The sequence below is a fragment of the Schistocerca gregaria genome, chromosome 1 (genome assembly GCF_023897955.1).
Source record: "Schistocerca gregaria isolate iqSchGreg1 chromosome 1, iqSchGreg1.2, whole genome shotgun sequence".
In the NCBI taxonomy this organism is placed as follows: domain Eukaryota; kingdom Metazoa; phylum Arthropoda; class Insecta; order Orthoptera; family Acrididae; genus Schistocerca; species Schistocerca gregaria.
The window spans coordinates 801,980,191-802,001,433 of NC_064920.1; the positions used below are offsets into that span (position 1 = coordinate 801,980,191).

Consider the following 21,243-nt stretch of genomic DNA (forward strand, 5'->3'; position numbering starts at 1 on the left):
ACACAATTCCTTTGTGTCCATCATACTGGAACTAAATGATGTCCATTCATTGTCTAAGTGGGATGCTAACAATTGCTTACCAGTTCTTTCTAGCAAAAATTCTCTCCTAAACTTTTTGATTGGTATATTGTCACTATGATGACATCATTATCAATAATCCCTATCTCAACACTGAAACTGAGTTGGTTGGTTGGGTGTAGAAGGGACCAAACTAAATGGTCATCAGTCCCTCTGACCTCAGATTAACTAAAACCGATAAAATCCCACATTAAGAGAGGGAACTACAATGTCCATAAAATGATAAACTAATGGCAGGGAAGGAAGGACAATGGCGGAAGAAGAGGTGAGGGAAAGAAAGTGCTAATGACAGAGGTGGGAAGGAAGCAGCACAGGAGACAAGAGAGACGCTCAAGACATAACAGACCCCGTAAGGAAAGGAGTGGGAAGGCAGAGGGCCGGGCTGAACCACCAAGCCCAGTTGAAGCCAATCTAGTTGGGGCGAAGGGGGAGCAAGAGGGCCTGCCATCCCCTCCACTCACTGATAATGTGGAAGGTCCCTCCCATAAATAAAGCAATGAAAACCCCCATCAAGAATCAAATGTAAAACGAGACCTGCCGCTGAAGCATTGTCAGCCAACACCAGGAGTAGCAAGTCTGGAAAGCTAAAAGTCCATCGTAGGGTAGCTAAGTTGGGGCAGTCCAATAAGATGTGAGCCACAGTCAACATCGATCCACAATGACAGAGAGGGGGGGGGGGTTTCTCATGATGGAGGAAATAACCATGAGACAAAAAAAGTATGGCCGATGCGGAGCCGGTGTAAGACGACAGAGGTCTTACAAGAGGCCCATAAGGAGGACCACCATGGAGTTGTAGAATCTTTAATTGCCCCGAGCTTGTTCGGCAAAGAAAGAGTGATCCATTCTGCATCCCAAAGGCCCAAAACCTGATGACATAATGCCAGGTGAAGGTCTATTTCCGGAATGCCAATAGCAAGAGGTGGCCTAGAGTAGCTAATTTAGCCAGTCGATCAGCAGGTTCATTGCCAGGAATCCCAACATGGCCTGAGGTCCAAATGAAAACCACCGAGCATCCACATTGAGCGAGGAGAGAAACGGAGTCCTGGATAGCGATGACAAACGGGCGACAAGGGAAGCACTGGCTGATAGCGTGCAAACTGCTCAGTGAGTCACTATAGATAGTGAAGGACAGTCCTGAGCAGGGGCGGATATGGTCCAGTGCGCACAAGATGGCTACCAGTTCTGTAGTAAAAGCACTAAAGCCATCTGGCAAGGAACGAAGTTCTGCAAGTCACGAATAGGTGTAAGCAAAACCAGTGCAGCCGGCAACCATCAAGCCATCAGTATAGATCATTTCTGAATCCTGAAAAGAACTGAGGAGACAAGAGAACTGGTGGCGAAGAGCCATCGAAGGGACAGAATCCTTTGAATCGATTGAGAGATCAAGACAGAGCTGCGGACGAGAGACGCACCATGGAGGGGTACGTGCGTGAGCGGAGAAGAGAGGCGGTAAAGGCAATTGCTGAAGCTCAGAAAAGAGCGACTGAATGTGGACAGCCATAGTAAGTCCACATCATGGCCGCTGCTGCATCAGGTTGATCTCCATGTCTGGATAAAGGAGACCATAACTAGGGTGCTTTGGGGTGCAGCAAATGCAGAGCACATAGGATATCAGCTGTTGCTGGCGCAAAACTCGCAGTGGTGGAATCCCTACCTCTGCGAAAAGGCTAAGTACGGGGCTAGTCCGGAAGGCACGAGTCACACGTCGGACCCCACAGTGGTGGATGTGGTATGATACCTGCAATGTCGAAGGTGGCGCAGAACCATAGACAGGACTTCCATAGTCTAAATAAGACTGACCAATGCTTGATATAATTGCACGAGAAAAGAGCGGTCCACACCCCAGGAGGTATTGCAGATACACCTAAGAACATTGAGATGGGACCAGTACGTCCTCTTCAGCCAGCGAAGACGAGGGAGCCATGTCAACCGGGCATCGAAGACCAGACCCAAGAAGCGATGGGTGTCTACCACCTCAAGGGGCTGGCCATCAAGGAACAGTTCTGGATGGGGATGGACTGTATGGCGATGGCATAAATGCATGACACATGTCTTGGGCGCCGAAAACGGAGAGCCATGGGAGAGAGCCCATGAGTACACCCGACAGATTGCCCCCTGTAGACAGAGTTCTGCAGCACCCTTTACGGAAGAGGCGAGGTAGATACAAAAATCGTCAGTATACAAAGAGGGGGACACTGTCAACCCAACAGCTCTCACCAGACCATTAATGGCTATGAGAAAGAGAAGGACACTCGGCTCGGAACCCTGTGGAACCCCATTTTCTTGCTGATGGGGAGAGCTGTAGGAGTAGCCAACTTGGACCCAAAAAGAGCAACAAGAAAGGAAATTACAGATAAAAAAAGGCAGAGCACGATAAAGGCCCCATTCGTGAAGGGTGGTGAGGATGTGGTGGCACCAGGTGGTGTCATAGGCTTTATGAAGATCAAAGAGATTTCAAGGAGGTGTTGCCGATGGGCAAAAGCCGACTAGATAGCAGACTCCAGGTGGACCAAGTTATCCACCGTATAGCGGCCACACCAAAAACCACTTTGAATCGATGACAAAAGGTCCTGGGATTCAAGGAACCAATACAGCCGCCGATTCACCATGCGTTCAAGGAGCTTGCAGAGGGTGTTAGTAAGGCTAATTGGATGGTAGCTATCCAACTGAAGAGGCAGCTTCTCTGGCTTCAGCACCGGAACAACAATGCTTTCCTGCCACTGGGTAAAAAAGACTCCCTCACTCCACAGAGGGTCATTATACAATGGTGGCCAACCACCAATAAGTGCTGGAGCATTTGGTTATGTATCCGACCCTGTCCAGGAGTCGGGTCAGGAGAAAGGGAGAGGACACTGGCAAATTCCCACCTGCTGAATGGGGCATTATATGGCTCCGAGCAGCGAGAAACTAAAGACAAAGGCAGTAATTCTGAATGCTCCTTCAGGAGAAGGAATATGGGCAGATACTGAGCCAATGCCGAAGCCTGAGCAAAGTGACAAGCAAAATTTTCTGCTGCAAAGTCCGGATTGGTAAGGATAACACCATGTACAGAAATTCCTGCAATCCTGGTGGGAGGACAGTGGCTAAAAATTCGCCTGAGTTTCGCCCAGGCTTGTAAAGAGGGGGTGTGGGGGTCAATGGCAGCTACATATCATTCCCAGCACATCCGTTTCTGAAATTTGATTAGGTAGCGGGCCCGGGTGCAGAGTCATTTAAAGACCAGAAGGAGAGCAGTAGAAGGGTACTGCTTGAAGTGTTGACAAGCACGATGGTGGTCTTTTATGGCTGCAGCAAGTTCCAGAGTCCACCAAGGGACCATCTTCCAGCGGGGAGAACCTGAAGAGGAGATTGCTGAAACAGCTGCTGAAAGGATGGCGGCAGTCAAAGTCTGATTAGATTCATCAACACTGTCATGTAGCAATACAGGGGGGATGGGAGCAGAGGAGAGGGCATTCCAATCAGCCTTAAATATGGCATATCAGGGAGGGTGATGGAGTGAGAGACACTAAAGGAAGGTCAAAACAATGGGGTAATGGTCGCTGTCACATAAGTCACCGTGAACGCCCCACTGAATGGAGGGTAGAAGGCCGGGACTGCAGATGGAGAGGTCAGTGGTGGAGAAAGTGCCGTGCGCCACACTCAAGTGTGTGGGAGCACCTGTGTTTAGTATACAGCGGTCAAGCTCTGCCGGAACAGCTTCAACTGTCCTGCCCAGGGAAGTAGTCATACGACTACCCCAAAGAGGGTTGTGGGCATTTAAGTCCCCTAATAACAGGAAGGGAGAAGGGAGTTATTGAAGAAGGGTGGTGAGGGCATGGGATGTGGGCAGCCTGTCAGGTGGGAGGTAGAGATTGCAGATTGTGATTGGAGTGGCCAGATGGACCGTGACAGCAACGGCTTCCAGAGTGGTATGGGGGGGGAACCCACTTACTAACAATGCTCTTGCGGACCAAGATGCAAACACCACCAGTAGCCCGCAAGGGGCCAATTCGGTTCCGACAGAGTGTGGAACCCACGAAGGACGAGTGAGTAAGAACTGACTAAATGGGTCTCCTGGAGCGCAAGACAAGTGGCAGATTAGAAGGAAAGAAAGGGCTGCAAATATCCATTACAATGCCACTGGAGGATTCTCAATCCAGAGTCTAAAGTGGAAGCAAATGGACCTGAGTCGGTCACATCACTGAGTTGAAATCCGTCACCGATAAGAATGAGGTAATATCCATATAGATGGGGTCAGACTGTTGGTTCACTGACTGTAGGAGGGGAAGGCTGCACCTCAGGGGGTACCAGAGAGGCCTTGCCCTGTTCCTGCATTTCTGCTTCTTCTCTCAGGAAGGAAGAGAAGGGCACACTGCAGTGAGGGCAGGCACGGAATTACACCGGGCAATCTTGGCGCCCACTGCCCGCAGATCACGCTGCCAATGTGGAACAGTATATCCCCTTTCAGGGGGGTGCCGGGAAGAGGAGTCCTGGAAGGGAGCTCCAGTATCAGCGGCCGCCGAAGGAGAGAAGCCTTCTCTGGCGGAGGAGGGGGAGCAGCACCTGAAGGGGTGAGTAGGGGTACTGAGGGTGAAGGGGAGTGGGAGTGGGAGTGGGAGAGGGAGAGGGGGGAGGAGGAGGAGTCTGAAGGCATGGGGCGAAGGGGATGAGGCTGGGAAGAGGAGGTGGCAGGAGAGGGAATGGACATAATTGAAGCAAAAGTAGAAGTCATAGACATGGGATGGAGCAGGTCATATATTTGACAAGCCACAGTGTAGGTGAGCCGATCTAAGGTTTTGTATTTTGTTTCACAAACACCAGGCATGTAGACGAGCGTGGAGAATACTCTCCATTACAATTTACACACATTGGTGGGAGAACACAGGCACTCCCCTCATGAACGGGGCGCCCACAGTCACCACAGAGGGTGCAGCAGGAAGACATGTCCAAACCATAAGCATTTAAAGCACCTCATCCGTGGTGTAATGTAAGGTTTTACATCAAACCGATACACCATTACCTTCACCTTCTCTGGGAGGACATCCCCCTCTAAGGCCAGGATAAAGGCACCCATAGCGATGCAATTGTTTTGAGGGCCTCACTGCACACGGCAGATACAACGAACCCCTCGCCGCTCAAGGTTAGCACAGAGCTCCTCGTCAGTCCGTAGAAGAAGATCTTGGTGGAAAATAATGCCCTGTACTGAGTTCAAAGATTGGTGGGGTGTGATGGAGACTGGGACGTCACCAAGACAGTCACAAGCATGCAGGGTGTCAGATTGGGCAGCAGAAAATGTCTTTACGAGCAAAGCACCGGCCCACATTTTACTCATTGATTCAAATTTCCCAAACTTATCTTCAATCATCTCCATGAAAAACAAAGGATCAGTTGTGGCAATACTACTGCCACCCATCCTGGTACAAACCAGGTACCGAGGGAAAGGTTTCAACCCAAGCCGGCGAGCTTCACCCTCCTCCCATGGGATGGCCAGGGAGGGGAAGGCTGAAGGAGTGTCACGTCTGCTACCACTCTTAGAGGCAGCCACAGAATGGCCAGGATGGTGAAGCTTTTGTCACTTCATGTACAAGGCGTCCGCCCTAGTACCACACATTCCAATCAGGGGCTCGCCCCGTGGGTGCCACCCAACCACAGCAAGGCCCGTCTGGCACGGCGGCCACTGCTGAGAGTTCTGGTGCCCCAAAATGATGAGCATCGACTCCTGGGCATGCACGAGGCATTAACAGCCCAGGTACTAGTAGTGTGATCCTGTGGTGTCAGGGGGCTCAGCCAAGTGGGTACTTAACAGCCCCACCACACGGACTGGCTACCGTGCTAGTGACCTAGGAGGAGGGGGGCCAGGGAGCAAAGGGAAAGGGGAGGAGAGGGGGAGAGGAACCTGCACCATGGAAGCTGGGTAGGGAGTTCATCCCAAAATGGCTCACAATGAATGGAAAATTTTGGAAATGGAGGTCAAACCTGAAAAGGAGATGGAAACAGCAAACTAAACAATAGCACAGACCAAAACAAAGCCAGGAGGATAGCCAGGTCTACATAAAGAAGTCCACTAAGAGGGAAAAGAGTGGGCAGGGACAAAGAAGCAAGGATAAGGAGGGAGACAAACAGGGATGGTAATGCAGGCAAGAAAGGAAAGGAAAGGAAAGGAGATTGCAATAGCTCGGGGCCCCGTGCACGCCACACACGTACCCATAAAAGGACTGTGGGCTCCCTGGGGGGACTGACAATGAGGTCTGCCTCAAACTAATATTGCATGATCTGGGTATTCCCACACTGAATGACTCTAAAACTGTCATGATGGAATTGGATGGCCAGTAAAAAATTCCAACACGTACCTCATCTCACTCAGACCTGTTATACAGATCTAGAAGACTTCACAGTCACATTCAAATTCAATCTCAATAGAGAGAGTATATTTTTCAACTGTAATGAACACCCCCTCTCCTGTAGCATCTGATTTGTCCTTCTCATTTAAGTTCCATGACTCGCCAAGTATTTTAGAGCCTTCTAATTCAGGTTTTGCCCAGCTCTCAGTCCTGAGAATAATTTGAGTGCGACCAGTTTCTTGGAAGGCAGTAAATTTTGTAATTTTGCTATGAACACTTTGACAATTTACTGTTAAAATTTTGACAGTCGAAGTTTCTCTACTATGGATACCGTTTGATATCGCTATCTTCATGGCTGACTGGTTAGTGTTCATCAGAATACCTCAAATTATGGCCTAGCCTATAAAACTGCTATGTGGATTGCACAAGTATTCTGCTACCCAAAGGGCTGCTTCCTTTGTGTAGTACATTCCTGACCTATCAAGGGGAGTCTAACAATTCTCTACTTGATAATACAGGTCCACAAAATCTGCAGCCAAAACCGTCGCACAGTGAATGAAGCCCTTGGTTGAGACCGTCCACTCGGTTTCAAATCAAAGGATGCTCATCAAACCTGTACACAATACAACAAAATGCATGCTCTGGATGCACCTGACACACAAGCCATCAGTCTTCACCACTTTTGCCAGCCGCTTACTCGAACTGAGGATGGCCTCAGAACCTAAGTGATACGCATCATGCTGGTGACATGTGGCACACCTTGCAGATGACTGTACACACAATCGACAGCCACAGGCAAGGCTACCTCCAAATCTCAGAGAAGGCCCCCTGGCATAAATATCAAGGGCATATTGGCTTTCTTTCTGGATATGAATTCTCTCTCCCTAAGGGGCTCCATAACGCACCTAACACTAAAGTTCCTGATAACAAACAAACCCCTCCTCATGTGTGCCTGCTCGGACCCTGCTAAAGGAGTAGCTACCTGTCCTCTCAGAGGCTGAAGAGGTGAGGCCAGATGGCCAGCCTCCACACTGAATATGATTACACATTCCTGATTCACTAATGTGTACCATCTGCCACACTGGTAGGGAACAACAATTTTCTCCGTGTTTGTAAAATACTTTCAATATGCCAGTTTCTATTGTTTTAAGAATGAACTGTAGTCACAGTGATTCGAGCAGAACAAATAGCTTATGTGTTCTAAAATGTTCCATAATCACCACTGGTAAAAAAAAAAGGCATAGTAAGCACTATGATAATACTGCAAGTGATCAGACTGATGTTCCAGTTTAGGATTTTACATTTATGTCCAAATTTCACCAGTAATTTTTAATGTCATTCTTCTCACAATCAGAATTGTACAAATGAATATGGCATCTTCTCATAGATTCACTTCTGTATTTCCATTTATTGTAAGAGTAAGTACCACCAAGCACACACATGATAAAATCTGAAATACAATCAACTGAAAAACTGCTAAGCATAGTGATAATTTCTGCATAGCCCATTGCATTTACTCCATCAAATTCTTTTCAGTGACACCAGCTGAAAGACTAAAGGGAGTATACACGAGATGTTCGTCGTCTTTAAAAGTTGCTATGCATTTAGGCTTAAAAATTTCCTCGCTATGCATTTAGACTTAAAAATTTCAGTCAATTATGCCACAGCTTGGCACTGTATGACAATTCTGATCAACCAGAGGCAGATCCAAGGGGAGGTGGGAGGGATGAGTGCTCATGGACATTATGATGATTAGGGAGATGGAATGTGAATAAGTTCAAACTACACGAAGTTCTTGAGATTACAAAAATAATTATTACATATCTTTGCTACTTGTGACTCATCATTACTTCTCTGAATATTTTACAAGATGTGCCCCTGGGATGAATAATGGACAAAATGCTAAGATAAATGTAATCTGTTTCATGGTAAATGTATACCATTACTTAAAATAGCTTTCTGTGTGAGCTAGTCCAAAACGACATTATAAACAACCATGTAAAGAAAAAGAAAAGAACAAGAAAACCATGAGTTAACAGAGTATTTAAAGCATCTTGTGAAAGGAAAAGGGGCATGTATTTGCTGCAAGAACAAATAAAGAACCTGCAGTAGTTGCCTCCTACAAAACTACTATGAATACTAAGAAAGTTTATTAAAAAATCAAGGAACATGCATGTAACATCAGAAATCAGTAATTCTTACAACGGACTTAAGTCTATATGGTAAGCAGTGAAGCAAGAGACAGGGCACCCAGCCACAGAGCAGGATAATATCACAACTGAATTGAAGGGCTATTCAAAAAGAATGACTGAAACAATGAAAAGGAAAACATTAGAAAATGGATGGGTAACTGTGTGAGATGAAGGCAAAAATACAAGATTCAGAAGAAATACTTGCAATATCCACAAGATATTGAATTTAACAGGTCAAAGGAGAAAATATAAAAATGCAGCAGCCAAAAGGGAATACACCTGTCTAAAAAATAAGATTGACAGGACATGCAAACTGGCAAAGCAGGAAGACCTATGTGAGTAATGCAATGTTGTACAAGGCACGTCCGGAAACTAAGTACCACTGTGAAAAAAACTCAAAAACACATTTTTTTTTCCAAATCAAAATTTATTTTTGCAAGAAGGAGCATGTCTTAAATAATTTTTGTACATAGCTGCCACCACTGTTCAGAAATTTGCTATAGTGAACTTTCTTTTCTGTTCCCTCTTCATAGAAAGATGTCGCCAGTGCAGACAGCCACTGCTGAACACTTTGTTTGGGACGTCATAAGTGCTTTCAAAGCACTTTCCTCCAAAATCACACATCAAGTTCAAGAATGAGTAGTAGTCAGGAGGTATGAGAGTGGGACTGTACAGAGGGTGATCAAACTGCTTTCAACTGAACAGTTGAATAAGGTTTTGAGTGACACTAACAGAACAGGGAAACACATTGTCATGAAGCAACACAATGCCTTGACTGGGCATTCCACACTTTTTATTCTCAATTGCACACCAAAGTATTATCAGTATTTCACAGTATCATGCAACATTGACAGTTTCACCTCTGGGAAGGAACTCAACGAGCAGTATGTCCTGCCTGTCTCAGAACACAGTGCACATGATTTTTTGTGCTGAAAATGATGTTTTGAATTTTTGTTCTTTGGGCAATCGTGAGTGCCTCCACTGCATCAACTGTTGCTTCGACACGACAAATCCAAGTTTCATCACTGGTCACAATTCTGTTTCAGAGTTATCTCCCTCATCAATATATTGGGTACGAAATGTCCAAGCACTGCCAAGTTGCTTCCTTTTGTGGAAACCAGTAAATATTTTCAGAACCCAATGGGAACACAATATGCGAAAATTTAAGGAATTTGTGACACGCGCAATACAGTTCTTGAGATTTCTGGAAACTCACCACAAAGCATTCTTATTGTGAACCATCTGTTTTCATTCACTTTCTATGCTAAACCATTAACATTGGCTCGTCCATCATTAAAACGTCTCACGCACTTTCTCACCATTCCACCAGTCATTACATTTTCACCACAAATCTCTGCAAGTTGACAACAAATTTCAGCTGGTTTAACATACTTTGTGTTCAACAACTGTACTACAAAATGCACTTCAAAGTTCGGCAGGCTCAGAGATTGTCTTAAACAATTTGAATGATCACTAACAAATATAAACACAGCACAATCTGTCTGTAACGGAGTCAGTGGAAAGCCAATGAACCAGATAGACTGGTGTGAATGTGTGGAACTGCAACACTAGCAGAGCAGTGGCGGTAGAATGAAACATTAATGTGTATGGGAAAGTGAGATGCTGTGTATGCTTACAGAGACAAAAGAATCACCTGTTTGAATATTAAGAGCTCAGATGGCCAGCCCATACCAAGTAAAAAAGGGGGAGAGGAAAGCCAAAAAGGCAGACTGAATAAATAGATCTTTACAAGCGAGACAATATTACAGACAGAGAGGAGGACATAAATGAAGAAGAGATGGGAGACACAATAATGCCAGAAGAATTTGACACAGCTGAACTGAAGAAATTCCCCAGAAGTAGATAACATTCCCTTAGAATTACTGAGATCATTGGGAGAACCAGCAATGACAAAACTATTTCACCATGTATGCCAGATATATCAGGTGAGTAAAATACCCTCAGATTTCAAAAATAATGCAGTAATTCCTAGTCCAAAGACTGCAAGTGCCAACAAGTGTGAATGTACTAAGCCACCAGTTATGGCTGCAAGGAACTGACATGAATTACTTATAGAAAAATGGAAATATTGGTGGCGGCCAAGCTTGGGAATGATAATTTATAGTTCAAGAGAAATGTAGTAAGATGTGAGGCAATAACGGCACTATGACTTATCTTCGAAGACAAACTGAAGAAAGACAAACCTATATTTATAGAATTTGTAGAATTACAGAAAGAAAGCTTTTTAACAACATAAAATGGAAAACACTATTTGAAATAATGTAGATAGCAGTAATAAAACATATGTAGTTAAAGTTTATTTACAACTTGTACAGAAACAAGATTGCAGTTATAAGAGTTGAAGGACAAGAAAGGGAAGTAGTAGTCGAGAAGGGGGGTGAAACTAGCTGCAGCGTGTCCCTAATGTTATTCAATCTGTGCACTGAGCAAACAGCAGAGGAAATCAACAAGAAATTTGGAAAGGAAATAAATGTTCACAGGGAAGAAATAAAAATTTTGTAGTTCCAATCACATCGAAATTCTGTCAGAGACACAAAAGGAGTAGCAAGAACAGTTGAACAGAATAGATACTGTCCTGAAAAGAGGTGATAGGGTGAATAACCTTGCCGTTGGTGGGAAGGCTTGCATGCCTCAGCGAAACAGATAGCTGTACCATAGGTGCAACCACAATAGAGGGGTATCTGTGGAGAGACCTGACAAACATGTGGTTCCTGAAGAGGGGCAGCAGCCTTTGCAGTAGTTGCAGAGGCAACAGTCTGCATGATTGACTGAATTAGCATTGTAACACCAACCAAAACAGCATCGCTAAGCTGGTACTGTGAACAGCTGAAAGAAAGGGGAAACTACAGCTGTAATTTCTCCCGAGGGCATGCAGCTTTACTGTAAGGTCAAATGATGATGGCATTCTCTTGGAAAAAATAGAGATAAAATAGTTCCCCAGTCTGATCTCTGGGTGGGGGCTACTCATGAGGATGTCCTTATCAGAAGAAACAAAACTGGTGTTTTATGCATTGGCGTGTGGAATGTCAGATCACTTAATCAGGCAGGTAGGGTAGAAAATTTAAAAAAGGAAATGGATAGGTTAAAGTTAGATATTGTGGGAATTAGTGAAGTTTGGTGGCACAAGTAACAGGACTTCTGGTCAGGTGAATACAGGGTTATAAATACAAAATCAAATAGAGGTAATGTGGGAGAAAGTATAATAATGAATAAAAGATAGAAATGAGGGTAAGCTACTACAAACAGCATAATGAATGGATGATTGTAGCCAAGACAGGCATGAAGCCCACACCTACCACAGTAGTACAAGTTTGTATGCCAACCAGATCTGCACATGACGAAATGTATGATGAGGTAAAAGAAATTATTCAGATAGTGAAGGGAGACAAAAATTTAATAGTCACAGTGAACTGGAATTAGACAGTAGGAAAAGGAAGAGAAGGAAAAGCAATATGTGAATATGGACTGGGGGTAAGGAATGAAAGAGGTAACCGCTTGGTAGAATTTTGCTCAAAGCATAACTTAATCATTGCTAACACTTGGTTTAAGAATCATGACAGAAGATGATATACGTGGAAGAGACCTGTAGACACCAGAGGGTTTCAGATTGCTCATATAATGGTAAGACAGTGACTTAGGTACCAGGTTTTAAATTGTAAGACAATTCCAGGGGCACATGTGGACTCTGACCACAATTTATTGCTTATGAACCGTGGATTAAAATCGAACAAACTGCAAAAAGCTAGTAATTTAAGGAGATGCAACCCAGATACACTGAAAAAACCAGAAGTTTTATGGAGAGTTCCAGGGGGAGCATTGGGGAACGACTGACAAGAACTAGGGAAAGGAATACAGTAGAAGGAGAATGGGTAGCTTTGAAAGATGAAATAGTGAAGGCAACGGAGGATCAAGTAGGTAAAAAGATGAGGGATAGTAGAAATCCTTGAGTAACACAAGACCCACTGAATTTGACTGATGAAAGGAGAACATACAAAAATGCAGTAAATGAAGCAGTCAAAAAGGAATACAAATGTCTCAAAAATGATATTGGCAAGAGGTGCAAAATGGCAAAGCGGTAATGGCTACAGGACAAATGTAAGGATGTAGAAGCATATATCATAAGGGGTACGATAGACGCTGCCTACAGGAAAATTAAGACCAACTTTTGAAGAAAAGTGAACCACCTGTATGAATATCAGGAGTTCAAATGAAATACCAATGCTGAGCAAAGAAGGAAGAGCACAAAGATGGAAGGAGTATATAGAGGCCCTACACAAGGGTGATGTATTTGAGGGCAGTATTATGGAAATGGAACAGGACACAGATGAACACGAGATGGGAAACATGATAGTACCTGAAGAATTTAGCAGAGCACAGAAAGACCTAAGGTGAAACAATGCTCCGGTAGTAAAAAAAATTCCATTAGGACTACTACTGATAGCCTTGGGAGAGCCAGCCATGACAAAACTCTTCCATCTGGTGAGCAGCAGGTATGAGAGATGCGAAATACCCTCACACTTCATAAAGAATATAATAATTCCAATTCCGGAGAACGCAGGGCTGACAGGTGTGAGAATTACTGAACTACCAATCTAATAAATCACAGTTGTAAAATACTAACACAAATTCTTTGCAGACAAATGGAAAAACTGGTAGAAGCTGACCTCGGGCAAAAACTGTTTGGATTCTGCAGAAAAGTTGGAACACGTGAGGCAATACTGACCCTACGACTTCTCGTTCAGGAAAGGCAAACCCACTTTATAGCATTTGTAGACTTGGAGACCCTTTTGACAATGTTGACTGGAATGGTCTCTCTCAAATTCTGGAAGCAGCCGGGGTAAAATACAGGGAGTGAAAGGCCATTTATAATTTGTACAGAAACCAAGTGGCTGTTATAAGAGTTAAGGGGCACAGAAGGGAAGTAGTGGTTGAGGAGGTTGTAGCCTATCCTCTATTTATTCAATCTGTATATTGAGCAAGCAGTAAAGGAGACAAAAGAAAAATTTGTAGTATGAATTAAAATCCCAGGAGAAGGAATAAAAACCTTGAGGTTTGCCGATGACATTGTAATTCTGTCAGAGATATCGAAGGACTTGGAAGAACAGTCGAGCGGAATGAACAGTGTCCTGAACACAGGATATAAGATGAACATCAACAGAAGTAAAATAAGGATAATGGAATGTAGTCTAATTAAATCTGGAGACACTGAGGACATTACATCAGGAAACGAGACACTTAAAGTAGTAGATGAGTGTTTCTGTTTGGGCAGCAAAATAACTGATGATGGTCGAACTAGAGAGGATATAAAATGTAGACTGGCGATGGCAAGGAAAGCGTTTCTGAAGAAGAGAAATTTGTTAATGTTGAGTATAGATTTAAAAGTCAGGACATCTTTTCTGAAAGTATTTGTATGGAATCTAGCAATGTATGGAAGTGAAACATGGATGATGAACAGTGTAGACAAGAAGAGAATAGAAGTTTTTGAAATGTGGTGCTATAGAAGAATCCTAGAGGTTAGATACATAGATCATATAACTAATGACGAGATACTGAACAGATTGGGGAGAAGAGGGATTTGTGACACAACTTGACAAGAAGAAGGGATCGGTTGGTAGGAAACATCCTGAGGCATCAAGGGATCACCAATTTAGTGTTGGAGGGAAGAACTGAGAGTACAAATTGTAGAGAGACACCAAGAGATGATGATGATGTTTGGTTTGTGGGGCGCTCAACTGCACAGTCATCAGCACCCATGCACATTCCCAATCTGAACGCAGTCCATAAACTGCCCAAATCGATGAAAATATTGAAAAACTTTGACAGCTTGTGCTCAAACTGTTTATTTGGTAGTTTTAAGAAGATTGTGCAAACAGTGTGTGCCAGATAGGAGACTGGTTCTCCTACCACTACAATGCATCTGCACACACAGCCATCTCTGTTAGACAGTTTTTGGCTAAAAATGGCATGGGTCCACTGCCCTATGCACCTTACTTGCCTGACCTGGCTCCATGTGACTTTTTCTTATTTCCATGCATGAAAAGGAGCATGGAAGGACAACGATGTGGCAACACTGAAGAAGTAAAGAACCTAATGAGGAAGGAGCTGTCAGCCAATTGTAAAGATGACAACAAAATATGTTTTGAACAGTGTAAGCACTGGTGGGGCAAATGTATTAGTGGTAATGGAAACTTTTTGGAGGGGATAAGGTTGTTTTGTAAACAATTTGAAAATGTATAACTTTTAAAAAATAATGCCAATTTTGTTTGTGTGTGTGTGGGGGGGGGGGGGGGGGGGCACCCCCTCTTATTTCTGCTTCAGCCCCTACAGCATCATGAAGTTACGATATGTGGCAGCACTAGATGTACCCTTCAAAATGGCATCTGTAATGGAGGTGCATTCAAAGCAGAGAGCTGTGATTGAATTTCTTTTGGCAGTAAACCAGAGCATCACAGACACTTGCAGAATGTCTATAAAGACCTGGGTATGAACAAAAGCAAGGTAAGTTGTTGGGGAATGTGTCTGTTCAAAAAATGGTTCAAATGGCTCTGAGCACTATGGGACTCAACTGCTGTGGTCATCAGTCCCCTAGAACTTAGAACTACTTAAACCTAACTAACCTAAGGACATCACACACACCCATGCCCGAGGCAGGATTCGAATCTGCGACCGTAGCAGCAGCGCGGCTCCGGACTGGAGCGTCTAGGGAATGTGTCTGTGATCACCACAACAAGGTCGTGTAAACCTGTCTGATCTTCGGCATACCGGCTGGCTGCACGGAAACTCCACTGGTTAACGTTATGAGAGGGGCATTGTGCATCATGGAGAGGTTTTCAAGAGAGCACTTCCCAGGAAAAGTTGGACAACCTATTACTTCCCCCCCACATACACCTTGCATAATGACCATGATGAGGAAGTTTGAGAAATTAGAGCCAATGCAGAGACTTACTGACAATCATTCTTCCCAAGAGCCACTCGCAAGAGGAACAGCGTAGGGAGAATCAGATAAAGGTACCATAAGTACTCGCCACCACACACCACTAGGTGGCTTCTGAAGTATGATGTAGATGCAATGAATGTCCAGAATGCTCAATCCTTCAACAGATGTCTACAAGAAAATCATAGGTGAGCACCACATATTACTCTTACAGCACATTTATGAGCTATGGAGACTTTCTTTCTTAAAGATGGGTTAGCCCAGAATATATTCTATATGACATTATTGAATGAAAATATACAAAAAATGTCAACTTACTGATGCGTCTCTACCCAAGATTTGCAATGATCTAATTGCAATTGTGGCTGAATTAAGTTGTTTTAGGAGTTCCAAAATGTGCTTTTTCCAGGTTTTAAATTCTCATCAATATGGATACCCCATTTATTATTTCCTCATCATGTGTTACAATTATCATTGGTGCAATACCTCTACATGTGCAGAACTGAACATGTTGTGTGTTTTAAAACTGAGATTGAGACCATTTGCAGAAAACTCGTCAATGATACATACAAGAACATTGTTTACCATTTCTTCTGTTTGTGTGCTTGGAGTGAGGAGAGTACTAATTCTTCTTGTTGTGTATTACATGGGCGATCATTTACTTACCAGTATGAGGAACAATAGTGGACATAAGTTTGAGTCCTGGGGAACCCCATATGTGATTTCTCCCTGTTCAAAATAATGGCCCTGGACTAAGTTGGTTTCTAAGTACAACTTTTTGCAATGTTTTGATTACATATGATATTGTCCATTGGTTGGCTAAGCCATCAATCCCATAAAACTTTAACAATATAATGAAACGGATAGTTGCTACTCACTATATAGTGGAGATGCTGAGTCACGGAAAGGCACAACAAAATGACTGTCGGGAAGTTAGCTTTCAGCCAATAAGGCCTTTCTCAAAAGAAGACAACATACACACATGCACACTCTCACGCAAATGCAACTCACACACCCATGACCACAGTCTCTGGCAGCTCGCAGTCTCACTCTATCTACCAGAGACTGTGGTCGTATGTGTGAGTTGCATTTGTGTGTGTGTGTGTGTGTGTGTGTGTGTGTGGTGTTTGTTTTGCCTACTTTTGACAAAGGTCTTGTTGGAAGAAAGCTAACTTTGGAACAGACTTTTTGTAGTGCCTTTCTGCAACTCAGCACCTCTGCTGTATGGTGAGCAGCAACTACCCTTTTTCATTATATTGTTACATTCCATCCTGGATTTTCAATAAAATTTTAATTTATCTAGGAGAATACTGTGATTCACACAGTCAAATGCCTTATAAAGGTCACACTATTTTATTATTTAATGCTTGTAAAATTCAGTGAGTGTACATATAAATGGCATTCTCAGTAGACCAACTCTTCTGAAACCCAAGCTGTGATTTGCTGAGGACATTATTGCTCCTCAGGTGAGATACTGTTCCAGAATACATCACCTCAAACATTTTGGAGCATGATGTCAGCAGTAAAAGAGGTCAGTAGTTATTGACATTTCTCATATTACCTTTCATAAATAGTGGTTTGACAGTGGCTTGTATCAGTCTTTCTGCAAAATACCTGGAGTTTGTGATGCATTATATATTTCAGATAAGGCCAGACTTACTGTATGGCAACAAACATCTATGATTCTATTGAAAACACCATCAAAACCAATGAGCTTTTATTCTGAAGAGAATATATAATTTTCTTAATTTCACAAGGAGAGGTTGGTGACGCATTCATGTGATTGAATTTTATGAGAGTTACTTTTTCAACACACTGCTGTGATTTTTCTCTTGAACTGTTTGTCTCTACACTATTATATTTAAGAAATGATTATTACATATCTTTGCTACTTGTGACTCATCATTCATAGCCCTTCAATTCAGTTGTGATATTATCCTGCTCTGTGGCTGGGTGCCCTGTCTCTTGCTTCACTGCTTACCATATAGACTTAAGTCCGTTGTAAGAATTACTGATTTCTGATGTTACATCCATGTTCCTTGATTTTTTAATAACCTTTCTTAGTATTCATAGTAGTTTTGTAGGAGGCAACTACTGCAGGTTCTTTATTTGTTTTTGCAGCAAATACATGTCCCTTTTCCTTTCACAAGATGCTTTAAATCCTCTGGTAACTCATGGGTTTCTTTTTTTACATGGTTGTTTATAATGTCGTTTTCGACTAGCTCACACAGAAAGCTATTTTCAAGTAATGACATACATTTACCATGAAACAGATTACATCTTATCTCAGCATTTTGTCCATTATTCATCCCAGGGGCACATCTTGTAAAATATTCAGAGAAATAATTTTCCTGGAGTCATTAATTAATCTAACTGATTTACACTGAGGACTATGCTTACTGTAAGGCATTATGTTATTTATCTTAACTAACTGTGCATTGTGATCAGAGAGAGCACCTGTTAATGGGTAATTAGTTATTTAGTATATTCCATCAGGAAATGAAACTGTATTATAATTATTCAAATGTTATAACTACAAAAAATACATTTATTTTAAACAGCAGTCAAAATGTATATCTTTAATGATGAATACTACACAATTAAATATTACTTAGAGAACACAAGGTAGAAGTTAATAATAGCAATGAAGTTCCATTAGTGCATAATACTAATGTCTTACCATTTTTCTGATTTCACCATCTAATTCACTATGAAGAGATACTGGTACTGACTTTTAAGACGGGCAGAAAGAAGACAAGATGGCTTGGCTGTACAGTTGTGATCCTAAAGGCATGCACATGTTTGTGGTGCATGCAGAAAAAGAGAAACTACACAAACAGTGTGTAATTACTTTTATGTCATTAAGCCAACTTGTTTGTCTACACAAACATAAGACAATTGTATGTTACTATGTATAACTGAATGAAGCAGTCTGCGAAAGGCAAAGGTCCTGAGTTTGAGTCTCAGTCCGACACACAGTTTTAATCTGCCAGCAAGTTTCATATCAGCGAACACTCCACTGCAGAATGATAATCTCATTCTCAATACCGATTTTTATTTTCTGTAATTTTTCTAAATCATTACAGGCAAATGCCAAGGTGATTCCTTCAACAAGAGCATGGACAAACCTATCGGTCAACTTAATGCCTACTGATAGTGGGTGTTGGTTTTGTACTGTTATGTAATGATGGTGATGTATGTGACATCATACATGAAAAAAGCATGAGAGACGGGACACTGAAAAAAAATTATGTCTAAATTATTTTTTAAAATACAGGCTGCGCTAACATACTGAACTGTAGTGTAATCTGATGTACAGGATAGGCTGAAACGTGACAACTTGGTTGGAAGTTTGCAAAGCCAACAAATTTAATTGCAAAATCTTTGTTCTGGTGATATACTGGCCTGTAGTGTTGCCTAAAGGTCGAAACATGAGAATGTGGTTGTGAATTGATAAAACAGGCAGCAATTAGTCCACTTCCTCTCCTATACTCACTAAACAGATACTTACTTGCTAAACATTTTTACATATACAGCAATGTGCATTAACTAATTTTGTGAATACTTGGTTAAAAAATTTGGGACCTACCTCAACTTTTCATCTCCCCCTTTTCGTCCAACGGGTTTAGGCGCACAAGTTTCTACAGGATCGTGCTCAGTTTTATTTCTTATAGGTTTCTCATTTCTGTCCAAAGCCTGAACTTGACCTCTCATAGAGTTCTTAGTTACAGTACTATTTGAGTTATAAGACACTGTGCAGTTTCCGTCTGCATGCGATCCTGGGAAAGTGTGCATGACAATCTCCGGATGTTTCTCGGGAACACTTTCATCTTCTGTAATCAAATTTGATAACCCGAACGGGTCAGTTCGGCGTGAATTTTGTTCTTCTTTTACTAACTGTCCAAGCTCTCTTTCAAGTCTATTCTCACTAGCCTTTTGTTTTTGTAAACGTTCCGCAGCTACATTAGACAGTTTATTCCGTTTTGTGTCTGTCTGTTTACTAACAACTTCATGTATTTGTGCCTGGCTACCCGCTTTCAAAATCTGGGTTTCAATGTTTAACTTATTTTTGATTCCATCCTGCACATCTGAAGCGTTTTCACTCAAAACCTTAACGGGGTTTCTGCTCAACCATCTGGTGCGGAATCTTTTTTGTGAGATGAAATTAATTTCACTTGTAAGGCGAACTAGAAGGTTAATCCTACTACCCATTTATACCAATAGATTACGCTGTCGCTGTGTGCACTTCTGTTGTAGCACACTTATTTACAGTTCCTTGTTCCGAAGGATCAAACCAAAACAAACATGCTTATTGCTTAATGCTTATGTTTAACACAAACAGGATTGCCAACGGGGGAGATGGTGAATAGCAGCACTACAGTTATGTTAGACTTTGGTAGTAGCACAGTATTAGAGTCGACACAGATGAATAAGTAATAGTGAGTAAAACACAGTTAGTGCCAGTAACTAGATTTGCACTTCCAGGTAAAATACATCGAACACAACAACCAACGAACATTTAATTAATTACACACGTAGAACTCAAAGCTTACAATAGCATCAGAGAGGCCTATTATATTCCGCATGATGCATTTTGCCGCCGTTTCATCCGAAACATATTGTTCATCCAAAACATATTGTTCACACAATTCCAACACCCCCTTTTAAACATATATTTTGTCCCACAATCTTTTCAAACTTCTCTTTGTCCAAGGGTTTTTTCAGGTCAGATAACATGTCTTCTGTTAATAGGTAGTCCATGGTGATGTTCTGTCGCTCTATGTGGTCCCAAATAAAACGGTGCCTTACGTCAATACGTTTTGTTCTATCACTAGTGACATAATTTTTAGCTAGGGTAATGGCTCCTTTATTGTCACAGAAGATCGCTATGGGTTCCACTATTAAATTGGGTTCTATTTCACATATTAACATTCTTAGCCAAAATGCTTCCAGTGTTGTGTAAGATAGCTCTGTATACTCGGCCTCCATGGTACTCAATGTAACAGTTTTTTGCTTTTGACAGGACCATGAAATGTGCCCCCCGCCCCCATTAATTTAAGACAGAAGCCAGTAATGGAGCGCCTATCTCCCAATTCACTCTCGAGTGTGCATCGCTGTAGCCTTCTAGTTTTACATTACCTTCTCTACGGTATCTTAATTCGTTGTTTGAAGTTCCTCTTAGGCATCGGAATATCCTTTTCACAGCTATCCAGTGCTTTTCCTTAGGGTCTCTGCAATATCTGCCCACTGCATTCGTGGCAAAAGCAATTTCGGACTGTGACGTTTGAAACAAATATAACAGACTCCCTACTGCTTCTAAATATGGGACATACTTGTCACATTCCACATCTGTCTCAGTTACATTTAACGTCACTCCTACTTCCATTGGAGTAGTTACGGGTTTACAATCACTCGTGCCAAATTTCTTTAAGTTTTTTTTTGTTAATATGATGATTGATTTATTCTTAATTCTTGTCTCTCTTTCTCCTTAGTGATCTGCATACCTAAATAACGTTCAACTTCCCCCCAAATCGTGCACCTTAAACCTGGTTTGCAGCTGCTGTTTCTTAAAAATTCTCATTTGAATTCCGTTTTCAGCCAGGATAAATAAGTCATCCACCCATATTATCATTATTCCTTCTCTTTCGTGTGTGTGTGTGTGTGTGTGTGTGTGTGTGTGTGTGTGTGTGTGTGTGTG

General features: G+C 42.4%; 1 protein-coding gene across 2 annotated transcripts in view; it reads right to left on the reverse strand.

The window, feature by feature from the left end:
- The window catches only part of LOC126270162 (rRNA methyltransferase 3, mitochondrial), a 78,145-nt gene extending 57,850 nt beyond the window's left edge, over nt 1-20,295 (reverse strand). Inside the window, exon 1 of one of the 2 annotated variants that reach the window (XM_049974049.1) lies at nt 19,135-20,295. In XM_049974049.1, coding sequence (XP_049830006.1) covers nt 19,135-19,757 — 623 coding nt within the window. In that variant the 5' untranslated portion in view covers nt 19,758-20,295. The remainder of the gene's footprint in view (nt 1-19,134) is intronic. The other variant, XM_049974050.1, reaches the window with a different exon arrangement.
- Between the last annotated feature and the right edge of the window lie 948 nt (nt 20,296-21,243).